Raw genomic sequence first — 26,970 nt, forward strand, 5'->3', positions numbered from 1 at the left:
GTGGCATATTATTTAGGGTTGCATATTTTGCCACCCTGAAGCAAACTTCTGTTGTTTGTCATAGTCACCATGTCCTAAGCTAGCGCAGTGGTCCTCAAAGTGGGGACCTTGGACCAGCAGCCTGAGTGCCACGTGGGAACTGATTAGAAATATAGATCATGGTGCACCCACCGCCTCACACTTACTGAACCTGACGCCCTGGGGTGGGGCTCAGCAATGGGAGTCTTAATATTCCTTCCAGGAGATTCTCAGGCACATCCAGAGTTGAGAACCACTGCCCTAGCTGGTGCTGACTGCGGCCTCCCATCACCTGAAAGGCAGAGCAAGAGGAATTAGAATTTATAGAGAAGGTCATTCTAGTAAGCTTGAAAAAAACAAGTAAGAAGAATTAAGTGTGAGCTTCTTCACATCACAGGAAAGAATTTTGAAGCAAAAAATATTGTATCTATCCCTACAGACTGAGCCTTCCTGTCAAAATGGCCCAAACCACTTGGCTTTGTGGCTGGTCTCCAATCAACGACGTCACATCAGAAGAAAAGCACTGTCACAGAGGGGATACTCCGAGTCAGTCCAGTGGCATTGAAGCCAGACCCGGGGCCTAAGATAAAGCCAGAAATGCGTATTCCGTTCATCCCCATGGCCTTGCTGTTTTAGAAAATGCTCCTGAATGCTTTGAATCTGAAAGGTACATAAAATCCTATTTTCTCTTCCGCAGGGGTGAGTCATTAGAGCTGGAGCGGAGGCTATTTGGTAATGGGTACTATTTAAATGAAGCAAAAAAGTACAATCCAAGTGAACTGCTTTATGAATTGTCAAATAGGAGGAATCCATTTGTGCCTGTGAAATTATTCCAAGGGTTCTAACTATTAACTGAAGGCAGGTGAAAGATGTCAAAGAAAACAAATGTTCTATGAAAGAGCTAGCTAAATGTTTAAAGGCAGACACCAGAGGACTCTTTGGCCTGTTTTGGATTCAAAAATTTGTTTTAAACAGCCTAAGTGAGTACCACGGACAGAAGTTTTAAGAAAACACCATATCCTAGTAAGCAGATGCCATTTTGTTTATTGGAGTTGTTTTAACCGATGTGACCCTGAGGCGGCCTGATGGACAGTACGACAGCTTCTTCACACTTGAACTTTTTCCTTTGGCTTCAGTTTGATGCCAAGGGCCTCTGGCTAGCTTTTCAAATGATATATTTAACACGTTCTATGGTTTTCTATTTGTTATTGATAAATGCATCCTTGTACAGCCTAGTTCAACGAGGAGAAAATGCTGCAATAGTATGAAAAAGTGCCTTTTTTTTTTTTGGTCACTGGCAGGGATGCTGGGTTACGGTCAAGCCTTAATGGTAGTTAAGGATCTCTATAGGCAAAACACAGCCCTGCGTGGTTCTATAGGAGACCGACACTGGTCTTTTCCATTCCTTTCTTCTAGGGGTTCCACTGCAATTAGTCTTGTGTTCATGCCTTCAGTTATCTTTGTGGGCACTGAAACGGGGCTGCTGAAAAATAATTAGTGAACCTCCTCCCTCCCTTGGCCCTCTAGGTACCTCTTACTTGTGCTACGATGCCAGACTAAGACAAACACAATTATCCTTGCTTAGACCAAGAGGAACCATGCACATGGCGACCAGCTAGAGGCACTGGGCCAGGCTCAAAAGGGCTAGGCTTCTTACACTTGGATGTGCACACACATCTCCAGGTCTCGTTAAAACAATGCACAGTCTGACTCAGTAGGTCTGGGCTGGAGCCTTCGTACAGCCTGCATTTCTTGCAAGTTCCCAGGCAGTGTTCATGCTCATGCTCATGCTGGTGTGGACAGCATTTTGAGTAGTGAGGGAATCATGCAAGTTCTGCATAAGTGACTTGTAGAAGGACCTATTAAATAGAGGATTAGCTGAGGGTCTGGTTCCCCTTTGATTTAGGGTTCCTGGAAAGCAGGGACTAAATCTTACATATTTTTTTTTTTAGTTGTTTTGTTTTGTTCTCTGGCTGGCACTTGGCACAGGTCCCTGCACACGGTGGGTGTGTATTTATTTAATTAAACAGATCTGGCCTCCTTCCAAAAAGGATTTTAAGTGGACTTAACCCCTAGCAGGCCCTAACTCGGGGCATGCTGAACTGGCCAGGGAGGGTGCAGTTGCCAGGCCGCCCTGTGGGCTGAGGCCCTTCCCCGGCGCCCCCGCCCCGGCCCCTGCGTGCACCGAGATCCCGCTCCAGCTGCTGCTCCTCAGAGTGGCTCCCTCCTGCCCCCTGCCCCCTGCCCCCTGCCCAAGGCGGTTTACGCCAGAGAGCCGCTCGGAGACAAGGAGGACAAACAAAACCAAACCGACCAGGGAGCCCTGCGGAGCGGTACGGCTGCCGCCGAACATCAAAGGCTCCGCTTGGGGCCTCGGAACTCGGTTCCTCCCGCTGCCTGGTCTGGAGCCTTCTGCAGGTCGCGTGGCGCCCCCGCGGCTCCCCGCCCGCCCCAGGGCCCTGCAGGAGCGTCCCCGCGGGCCGGGCGTGGAGCCTGCCGTTAGCTCTGCCCCAGCAATTCGCCGTGTGGCGCTCTGCTGCCCCGGCTGGGGGGCGGGGGCGGCCGCGCGGCCCGAGCTTGTCCCCAGAGCCCCTTCGTGGCCAGAACCTGCGCGCCTCCGCAGCGGCCTCGGAGGGTGGGCAGGGCTGCTCCGGCCTCCCGTGGGAGGGGTGGTGTGGGTCAGCAGCTGAGCCTCGCGGGGGGAGGAGCGCGGGAGAGCGCCCCGGGGAGGCGCACACGTGCCGAGGGGGGGAGGCGAGGCGAGGCGAGGCGAGGCGAGGGCTGCGGGCGGGCGGCGCCACGGCCTCGCAGACGCAGGCGCCGGCAGCGCGAGAGAAAGTTCCCGCGGAGAGCTCGGCCCCGGGAGGGCTGACGTCGAGGCCGCCCGCCCGCCCATCGCGAGGGTCGCGGGCCCGTGGGGCAGCCTGCCCGTCCCGGCGCGCGGGGAAGCGGGAGCGTTGCCGGTGGGCGGCCGCCGCCAAACTTGGAGGGGGGATGCCGCGGGCGGGCGCGGCGGCGCGGGGCCTGGGGGCGCTCTGAGGGCTCCCCGCGGGCGTCCCCGGGCGCGCCGACGCCGAGCCGGCAGGTAGCAGGTAGCGCCGGGCGCCGGGGCCGCGCCACCCTACGAGCCGGGGCCGCCCGCGCCACGGTGCCGGCGTCGCCTCCCCGCCCCGGAGCCATGGTGCGCGGATCGTGCACGCCGCGCGCGGGACCCTGAGCTCCCGCCGCGCCGCGCGCCCCCCCCGCCCGGCCTCGCCGCCGCCCCTGCCCGCGGGCCATGCAGCTCGGGCCGGGAGCCCCTCGCCTCTGAGCTCCGCGCCGCCCGCTCCAGCCCGGCGCCGCGCCGCCCCGGGGAGCACCCGGCCGCCGCAGCTCCGCGTCCTCTCCCAGGCACGGCCCCGGGCGCTCCAGGATGGCCCCGCGCAAAGTTCGCAGGAAGCGAGAGATGCTGCCGCAGCAAGTTGGCTTCGTGTGCGCGGTGCTGGCCCTGGTGTGCTGCGCGACCGGCGTCCTTGGCAGCTTGGGTAGGTGCCGCCGCGGGCCGCCCCGGGAGTCGAGGGGCTCGGGCTGGGAAGCGGCCCCGCAGCTCCGAGAGGTCCCCCGTCCCGGCGGCCTGGCCCCGGGGTTCATCCAGTCCCGCCCCCCCCCCCCCACCCGCGGCAGAGCGCGCCCGGGAGGGCCGGTAGCGAGCTGGGCGCCGTGGCGCCGGCTGCCCGGAGCTTCGCGCGGCCCCTGGGGCTCGGCTGCTGGAGAGCCGGGAGGCCGGGCCCTCGGTGCCAGAGGCGTCCCCAGGGGGCGCGGGGGCGCAGGGGCGCGGGGGCGCGAGTTCTGGCGGCCGGGCGCACCCCCCCCTCCCCGGGCCGCTGTCCAGTTCTGCGGAGCCGAGACGCCGGTGCTCCGCGTTTCGTGTCTCGAAAACCCAGATGCCGAGGCTGGGAACCCAGGCGCAGCCCTCCCCTCGCCCCTGCCGGAGCAGCGCCCTGGGTGTCCTGGCATCCGCCCCAAACCCTGAAGGCATCGCAGCGGCCCCCGGAGGTCGCGGCCTTGTTTCAGGAGCGCGTAACCCGTCCCAGTCCCCGCGCGGCAGAACTCGGGTGTCTGGAGCCGCAGTTCGCACCCTTCACCCAGCACCCTGGGGTTGGGAGCCACCTAGGGTGTGCACGGTCGAGGTGGACAGAGAGAGAAACTTAGGGGGAAAATCTGTTTGGGGGTGAAGTGGGGGATGTGAGCCCATGTGGGATCTTCAGAAGACGTTCACTTGGTTAACACTCTCATTTTTACTTGGATGGGGACCTTTTACTTCTTCTTTTTTTTTTTTTTTAATGAAAAATGCAATGGTTTAGCAACCTGGACATGGAGAAAAAGCAGGGGATGCCTTTCTGAACAGTTAGAGACAATCTAGAGAGGTTTACAGCAATAGGTAAAAATCAGGTGGAACTTGATGAAACTCAGGAAACTGCTTTTCAAAACCCCAACTTGTGATTTGAGGCTATAAGGTAAAAAAAAAAAAAAAAAAAAGAATTGCACTTTGCAATAGAAACCCAGAAAGGTTATTTGGACATCTCAACCCAGTGCTTTGCAATTGGGCAAGTCAGTGTATTTTTTTTCCCCTCAGTTACATACCAGAAATAACAAAATGCTTAGAGACCCTTAGGTGTCAGCATTATACAAGAGGCATTATTACCCAGCAGAGGTAGACGGATACTTTGAAGGTCTTAAAGGGAGAATCCTTTGTATTTGCTCCATCTGGAATTACCTTTAGGAGTATAACTGTGTTTGGTCATGAGCCTCCACACCACTGATCTCCCTTGTTGCCCTGCAGCCCTTGGACTAGCAGAATTAGCATCACCTGGGAGCCTGGTAGTACAGACTCATGAGGCCCAGCCCAGACCAACCGAAACAGAATCTGCATTTTGGCAAAGTCCCCAGGTGATTTCTGTGCGTAGTCACGGAGGCTCTGGACCAGGCCCCATTGACCTTCTGCATCTTTCTGCTGACCTAATAGCCATTTGTAGCTCCCCTGGGGGCAGGAACACCTGAGCACGTGTTTACTGGACAAGAACTTCACGGTTACCTGTCTAAACACTCTTTGCACCTGTAAGGGGCAGAGCCCTGTCAGCCAAGGTCAGATCACAGGCTGATGCATCTGGGACTAGAAACAATGGAGCAGATCTAGAAAACAGATTACTGTGTGTTAAGCAGGTGTTATTGTGCCTCTAGTCATTGTATCACTCCCTACAGGTGGCTCTAAATAGTCCAACAGGGCTGTTGCTGGTGTTGCCAGATACAGACACGTAAGGTCATTGGAAGAACGCAATGAACGTAGGCACCAGCCTGACCTGATGGTGTTTGTGACTTATGTTCCAATACAGGACATAAAGCAGCGTCCGTCAGCAAACATGCTCTTCCAGACACATGGAAAAATAGAAAGCTGATGGCACCAGTGAATGGGACTCAGACAGCTAAGAACTGCACAGACCCTGGTAAGAGATCGATCTCCCCTTTGCCTCAAGGCATGTGGCCTGGAGGTACCTATGTGAACATTCTGGTAGGAGCTGAGGAAGGTGGTTTGATGAAGTGGGGAAGGGTGGCTGTAAGGCACGGAAGGTAACGTAAAGACATTCATCAGTAGTGCTGCTAAGCAACTCAGGCACTTTCTTTACTCTGCAATGGAAAAGGTCACATTGGAGAGTTTTAAAATTTCTTTTTTTGTTGTTCTCACGGTGCTCCTAAAGCCTCAGTGTTCCCCCGGCTGTCTTGATGTTGCTTGCCTGGGTGTCTTTGCCTGCTTTCCCTTTTGCTCATGGTATCCATCTGATGGTATGCTAGGGGCAGCCAGACCAGCTGCTCTGGTAGATGGCACTTCGGGATGACCCACCCACTGGGGTCACAACATGCCAGGCTGCTCTGCAGCACTGGGGTCCTTTGTCTGCGATGGGAGTTCCCAGGGTATACGGTGCCAGAGCCGGGGATGGATTCTGCTTGCTCCAGGGGGCAGTCTTGATGTTCCCCTTCAGGATTCTTTAGGGGGTCAGGGGCTGTAGGGACCCAGAGATGACCTCTTACCTATCCTGCCGTAGGCAGGTTCTGCCAAAATGGGTGAAGAAGGTTCTCGGAAGTGTGCCAGCAAGCGATGAGGCAAATGGAAGCTGCCCAGGCCTCAGGGAAGTCCTGGGCTTGAGCTGTGGCTTCAACACCAGGGGGTCTTTGTGGGAAGGATCCAGTGGGAGGAAGCATTCAAATGCCCATTGAGAACTTTGAGGTCTTACTGTAGATGGGCACCACTAGGCTCTTCCACCAAGGTTCTGGGCAAGTCACATCCTCTCTTTGCGTCTGCTTTCTAACCTGTGAAATGGACAGTATAGGACTCCCTGTTCTGGGGTGGTGGTTGGGGGAATCCGGTAAGAGCCTGTGTGGGCCGTGTGTACACGGGAATGGAAACTCAGGTTCGATGGCATTCTTCACCTGCTTTCATAGGCAGGTCTTATCTGCATCCTCCAGGTCAGGAGACCTAGGGAAAGGCAGGAGTTGCTCAAAGTCCTAATTCGGTGCATGGTGAAGCTGGAATGGGGACCTCGGCCCGTATGATTAAGATGTTTGGTTGGTTCTACGGGCACAGGGTCAAGGATGAGAAGCTCTGGACCTTATCTCAAAGCCTGTCTACTACACCATGACCCTCAACGGGCTCCGCCGCAAAGCCATGACCTTCAAAGGGCTCTCCCTCAAAGCCTGTCTACTAAACCATCACCCCCCTTCCCTCAGGATGCCCTTCTGAGAAGGCCAAGTGGGACATGGTGGGTAGGTGAGTACAGGCTTGCATAGGAAGCTCTGGGATTCCTTCTGAACTTGGACCATTCGTTCCTGAGAGATCCCTGGTGACCTGTAGGTGGTGGTGCCCACCCCATCATTGATCTCCCTCTGATAGCTCTCTTCATCACAAAAGGGGGAGGCATGGGCTGGACTCACGGGCCAACACGTATAAGGCCAGAGGCTAATGTTGGGGCCTGTGTCTTCCAAGGACCTGAGACACTAGGAGCAGCACCATCCTCGGGAGCTGGGGATGCTTTGTTGCTCTGGGTAAAGAACTGGGGTAGCACCTCCTTGGTTTCTGGCTTGCTGGTGCCCTCCTCTTGGGCAGGCTATGCCCTCTTCCTACAACTTCCATCACGTGTAGTCTGGCTACAGTGTCATAGGGTCTTGTTGAGTCTCGTGTGCCCCCGTGTTGTCCATGCATCTTCAGTGTACTGTCTTACCAAAAATTATCCTACTAACTGTGGAGTGGTCAGTCCTGTTTGGCAGGAAGGCCTGACCTAGGTCCCCCTTTCAGAGCCGGAGATGGAGGGACATTGGCAGTACCTTTAGCAAGAGTGAACACTGGGCTGTGCTTTTTTTTTTTTTTTTTTTTTTTTTTTAAAAAGATTATTCACTAGAGAGCATGAGAGAACACAAGCGGAGAGGGGCAGGGGGAGAGGGAGCAACAGATGCCCTGCTGAGCAGGGAGCCAGACTTGGGACTTGATCCCAGGACCCTGGGATCACACCCTGGGCTGGAGGCAGATGCTCCACCGCTGAGCCCCCAGGCACCTCGAATCCACACTTTTTAAGAGCTCCCAGATGAGTCCAAGATGAAGCTGGGGTTGATGCTCCCTGGGCTAGAGTTGTGCTGTCCAGTGTGGTTGGCATCACCAGGCAGCTTGTTGGGAATGCACAGTGTTGGGCACACCCCAGGCCTTCTGGGTCAGAATTTGGGTCCTAATGAGGTCCTGGGGCAATGCATGTGTGTACCACGGGCTGCTGAGCCCTAGGCTTGGACCCTGCCTGGTACTTTTCAGTAAGTACTTGAATGGTGAATGAAGGTGAAGACTTGGTGTAACATAGAGATTTTCCCGAGAACCAAAACAAAAAACAACAACAACAACAAAAAAACCTTCATTTTTGACCTCTGAGGCCTTGGGGCAGTCATTAATTTATCTTCCCCCCGAGATCTGTGCCTCTAGGACTTGGATCTTTATTTCATGGTTTGTGAAGAGCAAGCGCTATGAAAGAGAAGTGGGTCCCTCCAAGTGAAATGCATGAAATAAGGACGAGAGGCCATAACTTTGAGTCTTTGGGGGTTTGTCTGCCCCAACATGATCCCAAAGATGGAACGGCTTCGATGACAGCCTCCCCGCATGCTCACAGGCAGAGAGAGAATTGGAGCTCTCGTCTCCCTTCCCCTTGTTACAAGGGCGCGAATCCAATCACGGGGACCCCACCTTCATGCACCACCAAAACTAATTCCCTCCTGAAGGCTGTGCCTCCTGGTCCCACTGCCCCAGCAGCATGGGACTTCAACACAGGGGTTTGGGGGAGATGTGGACTTTGAGGAACCAAAGCATTTCCGCATGTCAGTAGCGGCGGACACCTGGAATGTGGGAAGACAGGTGAGGGAGGAGCTGGGCTTCTGCCACTGAGAAAGCCCCGGGGGCTTTGAGGACCATAAATAGCTGGTGTGGGAGGTCAGAGCTGGTGGCCAGCAGGTGCCGCGGCGGACGCATGGAGCATCTGGGGGGACCATGCTGCTTCCACCATCTTCCAACATGGGCTTGTCACGGACCCTTCCCACGGGCCTCCCCTGACCCTCCTGCCTACAGGAGCCTTCCTGTCACGCCATCACCGTTCTCTTGTTGTAGGTCTTTGCAGGCATGACTATGTGTCATTGTGCGGACTGTGATCTGCCTCCCAACAAGGGTATGAAAGGTGAGCGTCGTGTATGCTTCAGGTTCTCCTTCTGGGAGAGTGAAGGGGGTGATGCTTGCATCCACCTTTGATGGCTGTTAGAAATAAATGAGTTAATACCCATGAAGCACTTACACACATGCTCAGACGGGAGCTTCTGTTTTCATTAACTTTTTTCTTATCTGTTTGCCCCAGACGTGATACAATGTGAGTCATACATACTGGAAAACTCTTTGCTACTTGCATTTTAGGAGGACGGGTTAAGAAGTAAGCATCTTGCCAAACATTAGGGTGTTTTTTTCTTTTCCGGAAACACGTTTTGTTTTGTTTAGTATTTTGAGGATTTGGGATGTTGGAAGATGGCCTACCTTGCAGAATGTGCCTCTGAATCAAAAAACTGTTGGGTTTTTTTTTTTTTTTTTTTTTTTTCCTCTTGACAATGAAGTGCTACTTTACAGGTTGGCTGTCAAGCTGAGGTGGGTCTGCCTCGCCCCTTCTCGTGCTGCCTTTCCCCCCACATTGGAGGCCAAACCAGTGGTCCTTCCTCCACGATGCCACATGTCTTCATTTGGGCTCCCAACATCCTGTGCCCATATTCAAAGAAATAGAAGGGAGCATTGTCCCCCTTCCCCCTACCCCATCGGTATTGGTGGGATTGAATTGTCATGTTTGGTTTTCTGCTTTTCACATGACTTTTGCAATGCCCATGGGCTGCGTGTCTGCCTTTGTTAAGGTTGGGGTGCCCGCCTGGCCAGATTCTGACGGGATCCCTCACTGGCTTGCGGACTGCCCTCATTTTGCTGCCTCCTCAACGTGGCCGGGAGGGAGAGTGAGTGAGAGCCAGCTCTCCGGGGTCCCTTCCTACAAGGCTCTGACTCTGTGGGACCCGAGCCCTGCCCTCGTGACCTGACCTAACCCACATCACCTCCCAAAGGCTCCTGAGGGGAGCAGGGCAGGCATTCCAGCCTGGGAGCAGGGATGGGGCAGAGAGAGAGCCAGCTGGCTTCTTGGGGCAGGTGTCACTGACCACTTTTTCTGTGAGTTGGGTTGTGTCCTCCTGCACATGTAAGTGAGGTCATACAGTATTCGACTGTTTGACTTATTTAGTACAATGCCTGCAAGGTCCAGCCACATTGTCCCAAAGTAGGATTCCCTCCTTTTTTTTGTGGCTGAATGGCATTCTGGTTTATATACCCCTTGTGTACCTGTCTACACAACTTTATCCATCCAGCCATGGATGGACACTTGGGTTGTTTCCATGTCTAGGCTCTTGTGAGTAGCACTGCTATGAACATGGGGGTGCAGATATCTCTTTGAGTCAGTGTTTTCATTTCCTTTGGATACATTCCCAGAAGTCGGCAGCCAGATTGTATGGTGGCTCTATTTTTAATTTTTTGAGGATCCTCCATAGTGGCCACACCAGTGTACATTCCCACCGACAGAGCACAGGCCCCCTTTCTCCACATCCTCGCAGATACTTGTTACCTCTTGTCTTCGGGATATGAGCCATTCTGACAGGTGTGAGGTGGTATCTCACTGTGGTTTTAATTTGCATTCCCCTGAGACTATGATGTTGAGTATCTGGTCATGGACTTGTTGGCCTTCTGTTTATCTTCTTTGCAGAAATGCCTATTCAGGTCCTTCACCATTTTTTTTTAATTGGATTAATTTTTGCTGTTGAGTTGTCCCGAGTTCTTTATGTACTTTGAATATTAACCCCTTATCAGCTCTATAGTTTGCAATTTTTTTTTTCTCCATCCTAGAGTTGTCTTTTCACTTTGTTGATGGTTTCTTTGGCTGTGTGGAAGCTGTTGAGTTTGATGTGGTCTCTTGTTTATGTTTGCTTTTGCTGCTTGTGTGGTTTAGATATTCTATCCAAAAAAATTGTTGCCAAGACCCATGTCTACGAGCTTTCCTTCTGTGTTTTCTTCTGGGAATTTCTCATGGTTTCAGGTCTTATCTTTTAAGTTTTTAATCCATTTTGAGTTGATTTTTGTGAGTGGTGTAAGATCCGGGTCCGGTTTTATCTGTTTACCTGTGAATATCCAATTACTGCAGCACTTACTAAAGTGCTCTTTTTATTGAAGACACTCTCTTCCTCACCAACTATTCTTGGCTCCTTTGGCAATGACTAGCTGACTGTATATATGCAGTTTACTTCTGAGTGCTTAATTCTGTTCCAAGGGTCAATTTGTTTCTGTGCAGTACCATACTGTTTTGGTGACTGTCACTTTATAGTTTAGCCTGAAATCAGGAAGCATGATGCCTTCTGCTTTATTCTTCTTCCTCAGGTTTTCTTTGGCTATTAAAAGTTTTTTTTTTCCCTTTATCCAAACTATTGGGGCCATCTGCTAGCACTCTCTCCTCCCTACTGGGCCATCTGCTACCCCCTGACTTCCAGATTCTCGGCTCTTGACGCCATGCGGCCCTCCAGCAATCCAGACAGCACCCACTCGGCTTCCTCTTGAACTCTGAGAAACGTTCCTCCCCGAGTTAAAAATGGAAATCATTAAGCATTGCCATGTGTTGCCTTGGGTAGGAGAGAGATAGTCCTTCAACTCAACAGAAAAGGTTTAAAAAAAATTTTTTTTTAATTAAACATTGCCCATTATTGAAGAGGACATTGCACATAGCATTTTACTAAAAAAGAAGAGAATGTGCTAGGACAGTTTTCAAAAGTTTCTCCTGAGAGGACAGTGGACGCCCCCTCGGGAAAGGAACAGAAGTCATCATGTGACTGAGAAGTGAGAATGCCCTCTGCCCCACAGATGTCCCCACCTGGACAGGACAGCACAGCCACTCCATTTCTGGGCCTGCAGCACCCTTTACTAATTCAGCATGGTGGCAGTGGCGGCACGGGGCTCCAGCCCTGGGTCTTTCTGTAATCACCTGAGGGAGGAATCAGATGCAGCGTGCATTCTGAGTGTCTACACGCTCTGTACCCTGCGGGGCTCTGAGGCTGGGAGGGACCCAGGGGCCTGTTGTCAGGGAGTGTGCAGCAGCAGAGGGAGTTGGGTTAGGGGGCACACATCACACAGAGCCACCCGTGGCTGTTCCCTGGGAGGGAAGGGCGCCCTCCCTGGAGATGACCTCTGACCCCAACCTCAAAGGATAAGGATGGCAGCAGCAGGATGTTCCAAGCAGGAGGCACAGTGTGTATGAAAATGCTGCCTGGGCGATCACAGCATTGCATCTGTACCTGGAGCTATGCTTGCTAGCAACCGCTGCTCCCTGGCTATCCGAGGGGATAGAGAGAACACCTCCTAAGATTACCACGCAGAACAATAAGTAATGAGGCTTTGGGGATTTAGCAGGAGTTGGTGCTCAGCTAGGGCTGAATCAGATTACTTTTTTTTTTAAACAGAAGGAGGGGGGCTGGGAAATGCACGGGGGCTGGTGGGGCGGGGAGAGCTTGGCAAACCGGTTCACAGTGGCCCTGTTGAGCTGCAGGTAGGACAGTACCTCAGTTCATGTCTGTGCTGGGCTCCATGACAGCTCAAGACAGATGGCGGAGATTCTTGCTAATGGAGATAGTTGCTAGTCTTTCCCCAGTGGCCTGTGAGCTCCTAGAGGGCAGGATTCTGTCCCTGCATCCCTGGCTCTCGGGCTGAGGCTGGAGTTGGCATCAATCGAGCCTGCAGCAAATAATGTCGGCCTGGACAGACCCCCTCAGTCTACCTGTCAGGAAGCTGTGCCCCACAAAAGTGGTTGCTGTCTCCTTGGCTGTCCCTTCCAGCCTGAGGCCCGGGGACAGATCAGGACAGGTAGCTAGGAGGGATTAAGGGGTAAGAATGTGGACTCTGGAGCCAAACTACCCATTTTCCAGGCCTGTATTTGTCTTTCCTAGTTTGGTGACCTTGAACTAGTTACTTTGCCCTTGCGTTCTAACCTCGGGGAAGCCACAGGCTTTGTTTTGTTCACTGATGTAGCCCAAGCTCTAAAACAGTGTGCGGTGGGTGTGTGGGCGTGTGTGTGTGTGTATGCGTGCATGTGCAGGAGGCCACCCAATACCATTAAACATGGTGTTAATCAGTGTAAACTGCTCACTGGAGTGCCTGGTGCAGAGCAAGTGCTATATGGATTTTTGCTGCTGAAATTATTTCTGAGACATAACTTGCATTGAGCTATAGCTGTACAGGATAAATTTTTAGAGCTAACCTCTGATGAAGGATTGAGGGTGAATTTTATAAACATAGCACTTGCTTTATTTCAACTTAAAAATGAACATCTGGGCTTAGGTTTGCTTGTTGTTAATTCTCTGAGGGCCGGAAGCTGTTGACTTTTGCGTGGCTGATGCCAAGAGGCTGCCCAACCCATGCAGGCTGCAGTGACTCTCCCGGAGTGAGTTCTAAATGTAGTCCCTCCTGTTGGTGATGCGGGATGTGCCCAACGAGGAATTTGGAGAACAGTCTGTGGTCTGGCTCCGATGCAACCTGTGAGGTTTCACGTAAGCCACTTTGCTGTGGGAGCCTGCGTGTCCTGCTTGTGAGATGGGCAGAAGGGTGATGCTCTTTATCCTACAAGCTTGTGAGGATTAGGGGCAAAGTGCTGTGCGAGTACTATTACCACTGTTCGCACAACAGTGGTGGATGCTTGGCCCTTTGAAGAATAGCCCTTCCTTGTGGAATGCAGAAAATCAGTCATGCAGGGCTTTTCAGGAAACCATAAAATCACAACCAGGGTTTGTTGAAAGCGTGGTGTTTGTCTCCGGTGAGGCAGTGGGCCTGTTGGGTAGGGTCTGGCTTGCACAGGTAGATGGGAGATCATTTTGATCATCCCCCACATACCAGCTCATGGGATGCTCTCATTGCTTTTTCCCATTTCATGCTGTAAGTGGTCTCACGTGGTCCAATTGTACACGCCAGCTTGAAGGACAAGCCTTTCCGCTGAGCTGATCTCACGCCACCTGGACCCTTACCTAAGCCGTGTTAAAATAATCACGTGTGTGCAAAATTAAGTAGGCCTCCTGAGGGCAGTGGCTCGGTGCTCGTGCAGGAAACCATCCTGTGCTCTAAGCTCTGCTTGCGGAGTGAGTGCTGACTGAGCAAGTCTGACTGCTAGGCCCGTGGGGAAATTAAAACCACCTAGGTGTGGACCCTGCCTCCAGGGAGCTTGCATTTCTAGTTTCGAGGATCTAAATCTGCAAAGCTAAGGCGCCATACGAGGGCGAGAGTGCTCCAATCCCAGTGTTGAGGACAGTGGGGGGACGGTCAGTCGGAGCATCTGGATCAGGAAGCCCCACGTCAAAGGGATCACAGAAGGTGGGTACGTTGGCCTTTGAAGGAGAACCATGGAGCTGACACATGGATCACACGTTCCCAGCGTTGTCTGCACCCCTGCCAGGAGGGTAGGTGCAATTCCCGTCATTGCTGCGATACCCGTTTTGCAAAAAATGTGAGTGGTGGGGACTTGGACTTGGCAGCCCGGCCCCAGAACCTGTGCTCTTTGGGGAAGGAAAGCGGAGGGTCCCTTGGCTGCGGGAGAGGAGGTGCCTGGTAAGTGTGGGGCACAAGGCACAGGGGCAGGTGTGGTTGGTGAGCCGTCCTGCTGGGAGCGTGTGTTGGACCAAGAGCCTTACGTACCCGAGGGCCTTTATAATCCTGTAAGCAAAGGGGGGGGGGGGGCACTGTTTCTGAGCAGCTCTGTGATTTAGGAAGATGACCCTGCTGGCAATACGGCAAGTTCGCTTCAACTGAGCTATGTGAAAAAGTTCTTAGCATTATGCTCGGTAAGCTTCTGGGGACCCTGAACAACAAAAAAAAGCACAGACCGAGAAGATAACTGGAAGTGTTGCTCCAGTGTGTAGGCAAGATGTAGGCAAAAGTTATAGTCCCAGGGTGGAGTCGAGGGATAGATTGGGAGGCAGGGTCTCCCGATCTCAGTGCGCCTGGATTCGCAAGCTGCAAGGTGGGAGTTAGCTCTGCTCTCGGGTGCAGATGGATGCTCCCTGGTCCCACCATTGTCCAGGACGGCGGCACAGGCAGTGTGCCCTTCCTTCTTAGATGTAGACGCCTCTCTGGGATCACTTGTCCAGCACAGCGATGGTTTCTGGCCTGGTTCTCATTATCCCTAAATACACACCTGAGCCTCCTGGGACATCGCATGTGGGCAGTGGTTGGGTGTTGGGACTGCAGAGAGAGCTGCTGTCCTCAGCGAACTCCCAGGTCACAAGGAGAAGGGTAGACTCATAATTGGCCCGGGTGACCTGGAATGACCGCCCATGATGCCCAGAGTGGCTGGAAGATCGCATGAAGCATTGGAGCCGCACTCTGACGCAAGTGGGTATTTGCTGGACAGATGGGAGTGTGCGACGTTCCTGGCGGTGGATGTGGTGATTGTAGGAACAAGGTGGGAGGAGGGAGCTGGGCCGGATCAGGGATGGGGGTGGCATTCTCTGTGGGCCTTAGGTTTGGGGCCTCGGGGACGTGGCAGGCCCTGCCAGCTGCATCATGCCAAGCCTGGGCTGCACCACTTTGGGGCCTGGACCCCCTCTGGCTCACATAGGGTTTTAGGAGTGGGGAAAGATCACTCTTACGTCCCTGGTAAGAGCTTACCTTTTTCACCCACATGCAAGGGCTCCGCGTACCCACTGGGCAGGATGCTAAAGGATGCCTGGGTGTGGCTAATGCCTTCCAGGAGCAGGGCTAAGGGCGGCATGGGTCACTGCTCTCCTCATACTCCTGCACGTTGTCCCAAATGCTGAGTGTTGGAACACCCAGTTTATTACACTTTTTGTATCAGCGTGGCTGCATCCCAATAGGACTTTGCAGGGGCTGTTACCACACGCAACACACTGGCATCGACACAAAACCCAAGGGAAGAGTTTATAAGACCTAGAACATGGTTCATACATATGAAAGTGAGGCTGTGAGGTCCTTTCTCTTGGGGAAACAGCCTCCACTCATTGCCTTATCCTGGTTCCCTTTCCTGTCTCTTTCCACCGTCTGATGTACGGGAAGGGGGCTGCTGAGCGCTGGACCTGCAAGAGAACACCCCCCCCCCCCCCCCCCCCCCCCCCGACCACTGACAGGCCTGTGCTGTGCTCCGGGTGCTGAGGGAGCCTCCTGGTGGAGGCCCCTGAGAGTGTGGCTGCAGTGCTGGGGCCTGTGGGCCGGCAGGGCAGACAGAGCCAGGGGCAGTCCCTGCACTGAGGGTTGGTCTGCAGCTTGGAGAAATCCCGTACCCAAAACAGGTGCAAGTGTCCCAGAGGCCACTTGCACCTGTGGGAGTGTTGATAAAGGCGATTCATGGAGTAGATGGAAATGACTTACAGACAAGATGAGGGGGGCTAAGTGGCTCTGGCCAAGTAGCTGAGCCTGCGCCAAGGAGGGCTGCAGGAAGGGCTGGGGATGGCCTGCCCCTCCCCTACTTGCCCCCCAGGTATCTGCAGATGGGGGTTGATGGGGGGCGCTCGCCTCCCCTTGGTGCCTCTTAAAGGAAATCTTGGCTCTCTTGCCAACCTCCTCAGGAAAGTGGGGGGAAATCCCATGCCCTGGGGTATTTGGATTTGAGGCAGCAGGCTGGAGAGGGAGAGACCCCATGCTGGTGGTGAGGGGACCGGCACTGGTTCTCACGTCTCTTCCCTCTCATTTCTGGGTGACTCTGCTGTGGGCTGCAGGGAAGCCAGGCCCTCACAGGAATTGCTTTGAAATCATTTAAACCAAGCTCGTTTTTCCTGACTTGGCAAAAATCCTGCTGTCGTGTGGTGTGGCTGTGGCTTGTGGGCTTTGGGTGACCCGAATGCATTAGCAGAAAGGAAGGAAAGGGGGCAGGGGTGTGCAGCCCACGTGTCCTGGGGGGTGTGGCTGCGTATTCTACAGCTCCCCACCCCCAGGCTCTCAGTGGATGCTCAGAATTGCACTATCCCTTCAGAAGGGGCCCGAGGGGGAGCCAGCGTGTCCTGAGCTCCAGCTCCTGCCTCCTTGAGCGCCCATGATCACCTTGGGGTCTCACTAGCCTGCGGGTGCAGGCGGAGGTCTGTCAGGCGGGCTGGGCTCTGGGGTTACCAGTGCTGCTTCCCTGCTTCCCTGGAAGCCCCACTTTGGGCAGTGAGAATGTGGAGAGGGCCCCACCCGGCTGTGGGTCCTAGCCCTGATGGGGAGCCATGTGGCCTCGGGCAGGTTTCTGGCCTCGCTGAGCCTCCACTTTCCCCGTCAGCACAATGGGCATCCAGGCCCTTCCCTGGCAGGAGTCTTGGCGGAAATAAGAGGCCACGGGCCTGTGGGCTGCTTTGCTAGGTGCTGGGAGTGCTGCGCAGCCCAGGGTTGGTGATGCAGAGCGCGCGCTCTCAGAGCTTGATCCTGCGGTACCCAAGCTGCTTCCAGGGGCCCCAGTCGCCAGGAGGCCTGCCCCCTTGCCATCGTCTGCTCAAGAAGGCTTCCGTGATGAGATGGGTCTGGGGGAGACCGCAAGGGGTGCCTCTGGGGAGCACAGACTGGGCTGCCCTTGCACGTTCAAGGTCCTGAAATGCTCCTTGGCAGAGAAGCCTTTGCTCCTGCGAGCATTCGTTCCGTTGTGGTAAAATGCACAGAACATAAAATCTACGACCTTAAGCATTTAAAAAGTTAACAGACCCAGTAGGTGGTGTTGCTAAGTGCGATGTCATGCAGCCATCATCACCATCCATCTCTAGAACTTTGTCTTCCCTGACTGAAACTCTGTACCTGTTAAACAATGACTCCTTGTTTCCTCTCTACCCCTCCCCTCTACGCTCTGACTCTGATTTGACTGCCCTGAGTGCTGTGTTGTAAACGCAATCAGGTGGCATCTTTTCTGTCATGACTGGCTTATTTCCCATAGCGTGACGTCCCGAGGGTTCACCTCTATTGTAGCATGCTCCAGAATTTCTCTTTAAGACAAATATTTCATTTGACGTGTGTGACCTATTTTGTTTATCCATTCATCTCATCGGTGGACGCTTGATTGTTTCCACCTTTTTTTTTAAGATTTTATTTATTTATTCATGAGACTCACAGAGAGAGAGGCAGAGACACAGGCAGAGGGAGAAGCAGGCTCCTGGAGGGGAGGCCCATGTGGGACTTGATCCTGGGGCTCCAGGATCACGCCCTGAGCCGAAGGCAGATGCTCCACTACTGGGCCCCCCAGGTGTCCCTGTTCCACCTTTTAACTATGGTCAGTAATTTTGCTGTGAATGTGGGTGTGCAAGTGTCTGAGCTTTACAGTCTTTAAACCTAGCATTTTCCAAATATCTGGGTTGGGTGGGTGTGGATGGAGAAGTGCCTAATGGTTCAGCCCAGTCCCCCAAACCTTGTATGTTTTACAGTTTAAGTGGAACTCTCAGGTCTGTAGCAGGATGTTCAATCCTGGCTGTGCTTTAGATCTACCTAAGGAGCTTAAAAAATAAATGTACCCATGCCTGGTCTCCACCCTGAGCCGCTCAGGCTCCTGCCCTGGAGTTCCTGCCACGGGTCTGCAGGGCACAGGGTGGTGAGAATGGTGTGCCTAGGAGCAAGGGGTGATCTTGGGGTTAGCAGCTTCTCGGCCTGAGGCTCCCAGACATTGACCCGTGTCTGTCGTCTACCTCTGCTGGGCAGGCCAGAGAAGGTCCCATTCACAAGGAGCAAATCCAGTCACCCACACTTGCATGAAGTCACCCACGATGCTGCCGGGTGTGCTCCAGTGTGCGCTTGGCCTGGCCACGGAATGCAGAGCTAAATGCACATTGGGTGGGGCACGTCTGGTGTTAAGGTTTTGTTTACAAAGGGCACCAGAGCATCACACTCAGATACTCCTCATCCAGGAAGATCACCATCAATTCTCCTTGTTGCTTGGAGATGGAAAGATGGCCTTGGTGTGATTAGCCAGACGGCCCAGGCTGCTGAACGCTGCCCCTCCCTGAGACTGTGATTTGTCTCTGAGTTACGTGACCTCAGGAGCTACTCCTGTTCAGTGGCCTGCTGTCCCTCTGTAATTTCCAGGGTCTGCCAGTCTTACTTTGGTCTGATATGCAGTAATGCGGAGGAAAGACTTAAAGACATTTACATTATTATTTTTTAAACATATTACGGGTGTGGGAACACAAGCCACAAGTCCATTTTTTATTCCAGGTTCGATCTTTGGGGCTGCTCTCTTTTGGGGCTGGCTCTGGTTTCCAGGAATGTAGGATGCTGGGGTTTGCCTGAGAGGGTTTGTGGAGGCTCAGCTGTTCACTCACCTCTCTTTCTGGTCTAGAACTGTCTAGGAGCAGTACCTTTGGATGCAATCCTGTGTCTTAATTTGGAGTATCCGGCCGTGTTTTTCTGGTGATAGTTGGCAGACAAGATAAAAAGCAGTTCATAGACTTACCAGAAATTCCTTGTCACTCCATTTCAAGTGATCGTCCTTTGGAGTTGAGCTAATCCTTGAGGCCAGATGTCTCTCCCCCCCCCCCCCCCCCAGCTCCCTCTTGGCCTCTCACACTGATTGGGCTTCTCCACTCCTACATTCCTTGGCTCTGGGCTGGGGGTCTGCTGGGCTCTCTGCTCACTCCTGTATTGACCCATTTGTTCGTTTATCCAAGACACTCAAGAACCTCTGATGTGGGAATCACTTTGGCAAGTGTAGACAAATAAAACAGAGCTCACCCTAATACAGTGCAGGAGGGAGGAGGAAACATGAATCCAAATATCAGCAGGTTGTCATGAGGAAAGGAACTCTTTTTCTGCCAAGGAGAAAAAACAAAAACAACACAAAACCGAAAAAAAATCATAAAACCTCTGAAGCCAAATGTGAACCTAGCTCTCCATAAACCCATTCAGTGATGGAGTTCACTGCTTAAATACGTACTCAGTGCAGAACAGCCTGGGTCCGAAGGCTGATGCTACTTCCCAGGATCCTAAGTTTTTATCCAACAGGGAAGGTCCACTGTGAACTGCCAATAGTGGAAGTGTTCTCTGGGGCTTGAGGGGTGCTCACCTTTACACATGTTTAGCGGCTTGGGATCAGAGAAGCGACAGGTGTTTCCTTGTGGGTCTTCAAGGAGGAACTGGCCCTGAGAGCATTGGCAGCCTTTGACCCCATGGATGGAGGGACCATAGGGATGGACGCAGGGTTCGAGGTAGGGCTTTCTGTAACAGCTTGTGTGTCTGCACTTATCTGCCGCTCAGCCTTCCTGAATTGGTGGGGATGTGCCTTGCATTCTGGGGTGTTCAGTCCATTGACCTCAGATGTGGACGTGTGACCTGATTTTGCCACAGACATGTGAGCACACGTGGCTTAGACCATGTCTGAGTGGAAGTGTTAAAGCCGTGTGTGTTTCTTCTACCTCTTGTTCTTTACCCCCTCTTTCCCATGAGGATGGAGTGTCCTGGATGGGACTCATCCTTCTGCTTGGATTCTAGAATATGAACACACGAGAAGCCAACCCCCTGCCACTAATATGCAATTCGAGTAAGAACAATGTGCGTGTTGTATGCTGCTGGGATCCTGGGGGTTGTTAGCGACGGCACCATGACCAACATGAAGGCTGATGATATGGGGTCAGCAGAAGAATAGTGTGGTTTGCTGAGGAGCAGTTTAACTGGAGGGGGTGCTGGGGGAAGAGAGATCGTCTCCGGTCAGAGGACAGCTAGGAGGCTGGGGCTTCTTATAAGGTAGTGGGACAAGGACCAATCCGGTGAGGTCCATGCTTTGGGGAGATGATGCAGCCTCAGGGCAGAGGAGGGGACTGGTTCTGGGGGATGATTAATGCTGTTTTGAGTGCCCTTATGAGGAGAGGAGGGCCGTGGAGAGACGGCCCAGTTTCAGAGCCTAGATGGTGGTTGCGGGGAGGTGGCAGCTGCCTGAAGGTGAGTGAGGGCGGGGCAGGAGTGGGCTCTTGCCAGGCAAGAAAACTGGGCTGACATGGTATGTGCCCTCTGGCCGGCTTGCCCAGGACCCCCTGCAGTCTGTTTCCAGAGCGTCACAGTGAGGTATCTAGTGGGACAGGCCAGGCGTTGGGTGCACTTGAGGTTCTCTCCTGGCTTTGAGATGTCTTCGTATCTTGCTGCTGCCCCAACGTTGTGCAGACAGTAGGTGAAGTTTCGATATGCAGAAAGAGTGCTGGGGGACGGGGTCTCATCAGGGTGCACGGTGCCCCAGGGCAAGCCAATAAGTGCCCTGCTCCCCTCGTTGGCTCATGAATCCTCCATTCAGCAAAGCGAAGAGTGCAGATTCCAGAAGCTGGACTGCCTGGGTGTGAAACCCGGCTCTGCAGCTCCCTGGCAGTGACCTTAGGCAAGTTACTCATTAATGCTCGGTGCCTCGGTTTCCCCATCCATAGAATGGTGCTGATGACCCCAAGGGGAGTAGTCTTGGTGAGCAGTGCATTACCAGAAGAAAAGCCCTAGGAGCAGGATTTGATTCACAGCCAGGGCCATTGCAGCGGTTGGCACCAAGCACCTGCTATGCAGGGTGCTGGGTATAGAGCAGTGAACAGGGAAGTCCCTGCCCTCATGGAGTTTGCTCTCTTGCAGAGGGCAGAAAATAAATTTGTGAGTAAGTAGATGTATAATGCGAGGTGACAAATATCACGAGGAAAAAAGAAATTAGGATAAGTAGGTCGTGACCAGGATGGGTTTGAGGACCTAAGACCCCAGGGAAGGCCTCTTGAAGGCGAATCCTGCGTGTGGTGAGGGGACAGCCCATGGGGCCCTCTGCCAGAGGAGACCAAGTACTAGGAGCTGTGCTTCTGGCCAAGGGAACAGGAAGTGCAAAGGGCCTACAGAGGCTGTTTCCTGGGCAGCAAGGCTATTGTGGCTGGAGCAGAGGGTGCTCGCTAACGATTTCTTTTAGAGAAATCGAAGCTTTCTGCCTTCTGTTCCTACTTGAGATTTTAGAGCAAACGGGATAGAAAGTCACGCAGGAGTATGAAGGCCTGTTGTTCTCAAACCTTACACTGTTTTTGGAGCTTCTCTTTTTCCGTCTATGAAACGGTTGGCAGGTCCTCCCTGCCTCTCTGGATGGTTGTGAGGAACACACGGGGCCCCGTGTCCTCTGTCCCTGCAGACAGGAGGTGCTCAGTAAACACTCCTTATGGGAGAGTGAGATCTGAGGGCAAGGGTGGACATCCGTCTCGGATATCACACATTGGGCTGAAATCTGAGGTCACGGGGGATCATCGTTGTAACCATCTACTTAGAAAAATTAAAAGGGTTTTATGTTTAAGCTCTTGCACTCTTGCTCATATTGTGGTAATGGCTGCATGCAGAGGTTATTCCACTGGGGAAAGAGGAAAATGAGTGTGACATCGTAAAGTGGCGTTGAGCTAGGGCTGTGGTTTTCAGCTTTAGTTGCTCCTTACAGTCACCTGGGGAGATTTAAAGAGCTGACGCTGAGGCCAGACCCCAGACAGCTGAAGTCCGAATCTCTGGGTATGGACCTAGCCTGCAGTGGTTTTTTAAGGCTCCCCCAGGGATTCGAATGTGCGGCCACTATTAAAAACTACTGAGGTAGGGGCCCCTGGGTGGCTCAGCGGTTGAGCATCTGCCTTTGGCTCAGGACATGACCCCGAGGTCCTGGGATCAAGTCCCTAATCGGGCTCCCTGTAGGGAGCCTTCTTCTCCCTCTGCCTCTGTCTCTGCCTCTCTCTGTGTCTCTCAGGAATAAATAAATAAAATCTTAAAAAAAAAAAAAAAAAAACAAAACGAAACTATTAAGCTGAGTTGGGTGGGGATGTGGCCTCCCAGGCTCTGGAAGATTCCACAGGGAGACTCTAGGAGTGGGGGCTGTGGTTTGGGACTGGAGTCGGGGGTGGTGTTAGAATAAGAGTGAGTTCAAGAGTCAGGGTCCCACCAATGTGCTTCCTGTGCAATCCCCGACTGCCGGTGTGGCCCATTTATGTGGCTGATCATCACTTTGTGTTTAACCTTCTAAAAATTTGATAAAAGATGAGAATGCTTTACAGTGGGCTCTATGCTTCCTAAAAAATGTACAGGCTCCTCAGTAGGTTCCAATATCAATCTCCCAATTTCTTCCTCCTTGGGAGCCAGCATGGGGACGGGAACTATGGTCCATTCGGTGTCCCACACAGGCTCCTTCTGCCTCTCTTGTGCTGCAATGCCTCAGGTCTTCTGAGGAGACACAGGCACCGGGTCTCAGTGTATCACTGTGGCATGAGACCTCACTGATGGCAGAAGGCAGACTTGGGACACCAAAGCTTCAAGGTAAACTAGCAGCCAAGAAGGGTGATTTGTCTCACTGGGTAATGAGATCCTCATTGCTTACCTTGTTTCCTTTATTGCTTTGGCTGCCAGGAAATTTAAAAGTGTTTTATACTCACATATCTTGGATTCCCTTAGCATTTGTTTTTGTTTTTTTGTTTTTATAAAGAAAGACATGATCTATTTGGTCTTCACTGTTACTTCTGCATCCTGTTACTTGGCTTCCAGCCTTTCACTCTGATCTCCAGCCTTTCTTGGAAATTGTTGGGTCATAAAAATATTTTTGTCTTTGTTTTTTTTTCTAAGAAATTGATAACACAAGACAAATTTTATTTTGTGATGTAGACTATATATACCAGACAGGATGCAAAGAACTAGACTAACCTATTAAAAGTATCACAACTGTGAAAATTATTATAAAGAGGAGGAAATAGATTTCATCCAACCTAATTTTCTCCGAAAGTAACATGGTTTTCTAGTGAAAACAGCATTTGGTTCTTGCACGTAGCTTTTCTTTCATTACACTCATTCTCTTTTTGTTTGTTTAGTTGAAATAGAGTTGACATCCAATGTTAATTGATGTTTAGGTGTACAGAAAGTACTTTTAAAGAAAATGCTGCCAGTGTTGACCTTTTAGGGCATCACCCTGGTTCCTGATACCTGACAGGAGAAGAGTTACTCTCATTAAGCTTAAAGGAGTTGTGGGTGTTAGAGCTTTTTTTGTGACCTAGCATGGGGCACCAAATGGAGTCAGGAAGGCACCTCAGCAGCTGTTTTTGGGCAGGGTTTAACCTCCTTTGAACCGCTGTTTCCTTACTTAGGACGTGCAGATCCTCCTAGCTTTGCAGGCTCACCGTGTGGATCAGATGAGCCAAGGTGCACACAGTGGCTGGCAAGGTCCTCGGCACTTCAGAGCTCTAATAGGATAGCATTTTTAGGACGGTTCTTGCTCTGAGTCAGGGGCAGCAGACTGTTACTGTAAAGGGGCCAGACTATAAATATTTTTGGATTTGCTGTCACAGTGTCTGTGGCAGCTGCTCAGCTCCGCCTTTCTAGGGGGAATTGCCAAGGATGGTGTGTAGCTGTGTTGCAATAAAACTTTATTAACTCTGCTTGGCCCCCTCCCCCCACCCTTGCCGGCTCTCTGACCCCCAGCCTGGGTCACAGCATTAGTAGGTGCTTTCCTGATTCCCAGGCTCAGGGACCCAGCACAGGACACAAGAGAACTGGAGACTGTTCAGGCACTAGTTTTCTGTGGTCCATCACTTAGTTTTCTGGGTTCACGTTTTCTCCAAGATTGATGCTGAGGCAAAGTTTCATCCAGGGAGCTTGAAAGCGGGCTCAGCATGCCCGTGTATTTTGTCTGGGCCTCATCTGCTCCATGTGAGGAGAATCCTTCAGAAGCCTGGCATTCGAAGGCCTCCTCCTGGTAGTTTGGAATCCGGGGCCACCGAAGTGTGAAGCCAGGCCCTGTGAATGTAGGGTGGCGATTACTGAGAATGTCAGAAGTCACAGCCTAGGCTCAGGAAGGAGCCCAAACTCTGCACAGAGTTAGACCATTCACTGTGGCTTCTGACTGGAGTTCCCAGCCCTCAGAGGGGGCAGCAAGTTGCGCTGCAGGCCCTGGAAGGCTCATAAAATGAACCATTACAAAATCAGAGGTAAAGAGGAAGGATATCCCCAGTGCCGAGTATGAAGGCTGATGGAGTGACTGCTGTGACTCTCCTGCTTGCCAGTTCTCAATGCACTAAATAATAAAAGTGACAGAGTTGAGCCCCGAGCGGGTATAAGAAACAGTGCAGACAGATTCCTTGTACCATTTGCCTTGTTTTCCCCACTGGAGATATTTTGAGAAACTCTAGTGGGCATTATGGCCAGGATACTCACATGGACACAGGACGCGGGGTGTTTCCCTCCCTGCCAGGATCCCTCATGTGGCTGCAGGGCACTTAAAATACAAGCTTTTGTTGAATGTGGAGGTGGTCCAGTAGGGAGCTTCCCGCAGAGTGGTTCCCTTGTGTTAATGACCATGCAGCTGAGCAGATGTCTGAGCAGACAGGATCATTTAGGGCCCATCATGGAGGGAAGGTGCCTCTCGGGGTGATGCATGTATGAAGTTGGCTGCCAGCTCCCGGAGGCGCTGGACCCCGTTGAAGTCTGTGCGTCTGGAAGACGACAGGGAGTAGTGGCTGGTGCGTGGATCCCACCCGTTCCATCACCTGCAGCTCAGCTGGTTGCGGGAGCTCAAGGAGGCGGATGGGAGCACTCCTGAGCTCTGCCGAGAGCCTCATACAACCAGGTTATAAGGACAGCAAGTGGCGCATACCGTTCTGCCCCATGTCTCACCTTCAGAAAGCAGAATGAAGTCCTGGGCCTCTTTTTGGGTGTTCTGAGCACAACTTGCAGGAAGGGTTGGCTCAAGGGAGAATAGGTAACACGGAACAGTCAGCATTCAGTTACCCGGTAGTCAGGGCCAGACGGCCACCGTCCACCCAGGCCAGGAGCCAACGTGAGACCATCCAGGGATGATGAGGCCTGGGCAGCATCCCTAGGGACACAGGATACTGGCTTCTCTCCCTGGTCACTGGGGATGACCTCCAGGATCTCTTTAACTTTTCCACTCATCCCAAAGGCCATGGAGATTATCGGTGAGCATCCACTTCCAACACCCAGTGCACCAGTTACAGGGTCACTAAATTACCAGAGGGCCCGACTCATGATGCAGATTAGCAGAGCCCCTGGTGTCCATGGGAAACAGGCAGCTGAAGGGTTTGGGAACTTTGCCAATGACCCTGTTCCCTTAGGGCCCCTCTGGTAGGAACTCGGGTTCCAGCAGCTGACCTCCCCCAGGACTTAGCTGCAGTGACACATGCCCACATACCCCTCGTGCCACCCATGGAAAGCTCAGGACGTATTGCAGGTGTCCTGCAAGTGGTTAGAGCTGCCAGCTGGGCTCTGGAATCCGGTCTCCAACACGTATGCACTATGGGTTTGTTGTTGTTGTTGTTGTTTTAACTGTTCTATTGCCCTGTCCATGAAATGGGGTAACAGGACCTGTCTCAGAGGGTTGCTGTTGGGATTCAGTAAATGTTAGTTGCTCATATTAAGTGGGGGAAAAAGAAACATGTCTCAGCTTTCTTCTGCCCCCATGGGTATGAGCAAGACAGGAGTCCTTTGGAGTTCTTGCTGGATGCTCCTTCTCCTCCTGGAAAGTTCCAGGCTTGCATTTAGTTGGAGGTTGGGGTAAGAAGGGCAGGGGTGAGAGAAGTGGGGAAGGCAACTCAGGGGAGCCCCTGCTGTTTGGTCAGCTGTGTTGCAGGTGGCTGTGGGTAATAGCCCTGACCCCGTATGGAAGTGGAGGCTCTAGAGGGAGGAGGGACCTTGAACCCTGAGCCAAGAGTGAGATGAGCTGTGAACAAGTGCAGGAGGCAATCTGAGCCTGAATGGATGTTCGACCTAATAAGAGGAGATATTTAGGGTATAGATAAGCTATACCCCAAAGAGGAGATATTTAGCTCGAGACACACTAGACAAGTAGGAGTTACCCTCTTTGAGAGTGATAGAGGAAGAGGGGTGGCAGGTTTCAAGGCCCAGGGCAGGGAAGAGTGTGGTTACAGCAACACAGCTGAGTTTGCCAAGTTTGGAGTCCAGTGGTGGGGGCGGAGGTGCAGTGAGCAGGACCTTACAGGGCTAGGGGGGGTGAATTTGGACCCAGATGGAGGGCCCTCCCCTTCTAGGACTTTCCATTGTGACTTGCACACATCCTGATTTCAGAAATGGTGTCAGATGTGCGGTAGCTTCATTTTGCTGATGAGACGAAGCCAGGATGTGACATAGTTGGGAAGCCGGGGAGCTGCCCTAAGACTCATTCATTTCCTGGGCCTCCTTTCTCTGTCTGCCGAGGAAGAGGTGTAGCTGGGGTCTGAGGTGCATTCCAGCACAGCGAGAGTGTGTTGGACTTGCAAGGGGACTTACATGGTGGTCAGACCAAGGTCCCTGCTGGACTGGAGGCTGCCTGTTAGACAACAGTGAGGTCTACCCTTAGGGACGCCATCGGCTGTCTGTGAAAGTCAGTCCTACTGTAGTCTCTTCACGCT

At 52.7% G+C, this 26,970-nt stretch overlaps 1 protein-coding gene across 2 annotated transcripts in view; it reads left to right on the forward strand.

The window, feature by feature from the left end:
* Positions 1–3,373: 3,373 nt before the first annotated feature.
* SLC24A4 (solute carrier family 24 member 4) overlaps positions 3,374–26,970 on the forward strand; it is a 170,153-nt gene continuing 146,556 nt past the window's right edge. The window contains exons 1-2 of one of the 2 annotated variants that reach the window (XM_025467799.3): positions 3,374–3,542; positions 5,391–5,501. In XM_025467799.3, the coding sequence (XP_025323584.1) occupies positions 3,431–3,542; positions 5,391–5,501 (223 nt within the window). In that variant the 5' untranslated portion in view covers positions 3,374–3,430. The remainder of the gene's footprint in view (positions 3,543–5,390; positions 5,502–26,970) is intronic. The other variant, XM_025467800.3, reaches the window with a different exon arrangement.

Source organism: Canis lupus, chromosome 8, assembly GCF_003254725.2.
Source record: "Canis lupus dingo isolate Sandy chromosome 8, ASM325472v2, whole genome shotgun sequence".
NCBI classification, from domain to species: domain Eukaryota; kingdom Metazoa; phylum Chordata; class Mammalia; order Carnivora; family Canidae; genus Canis; species Canis lupus.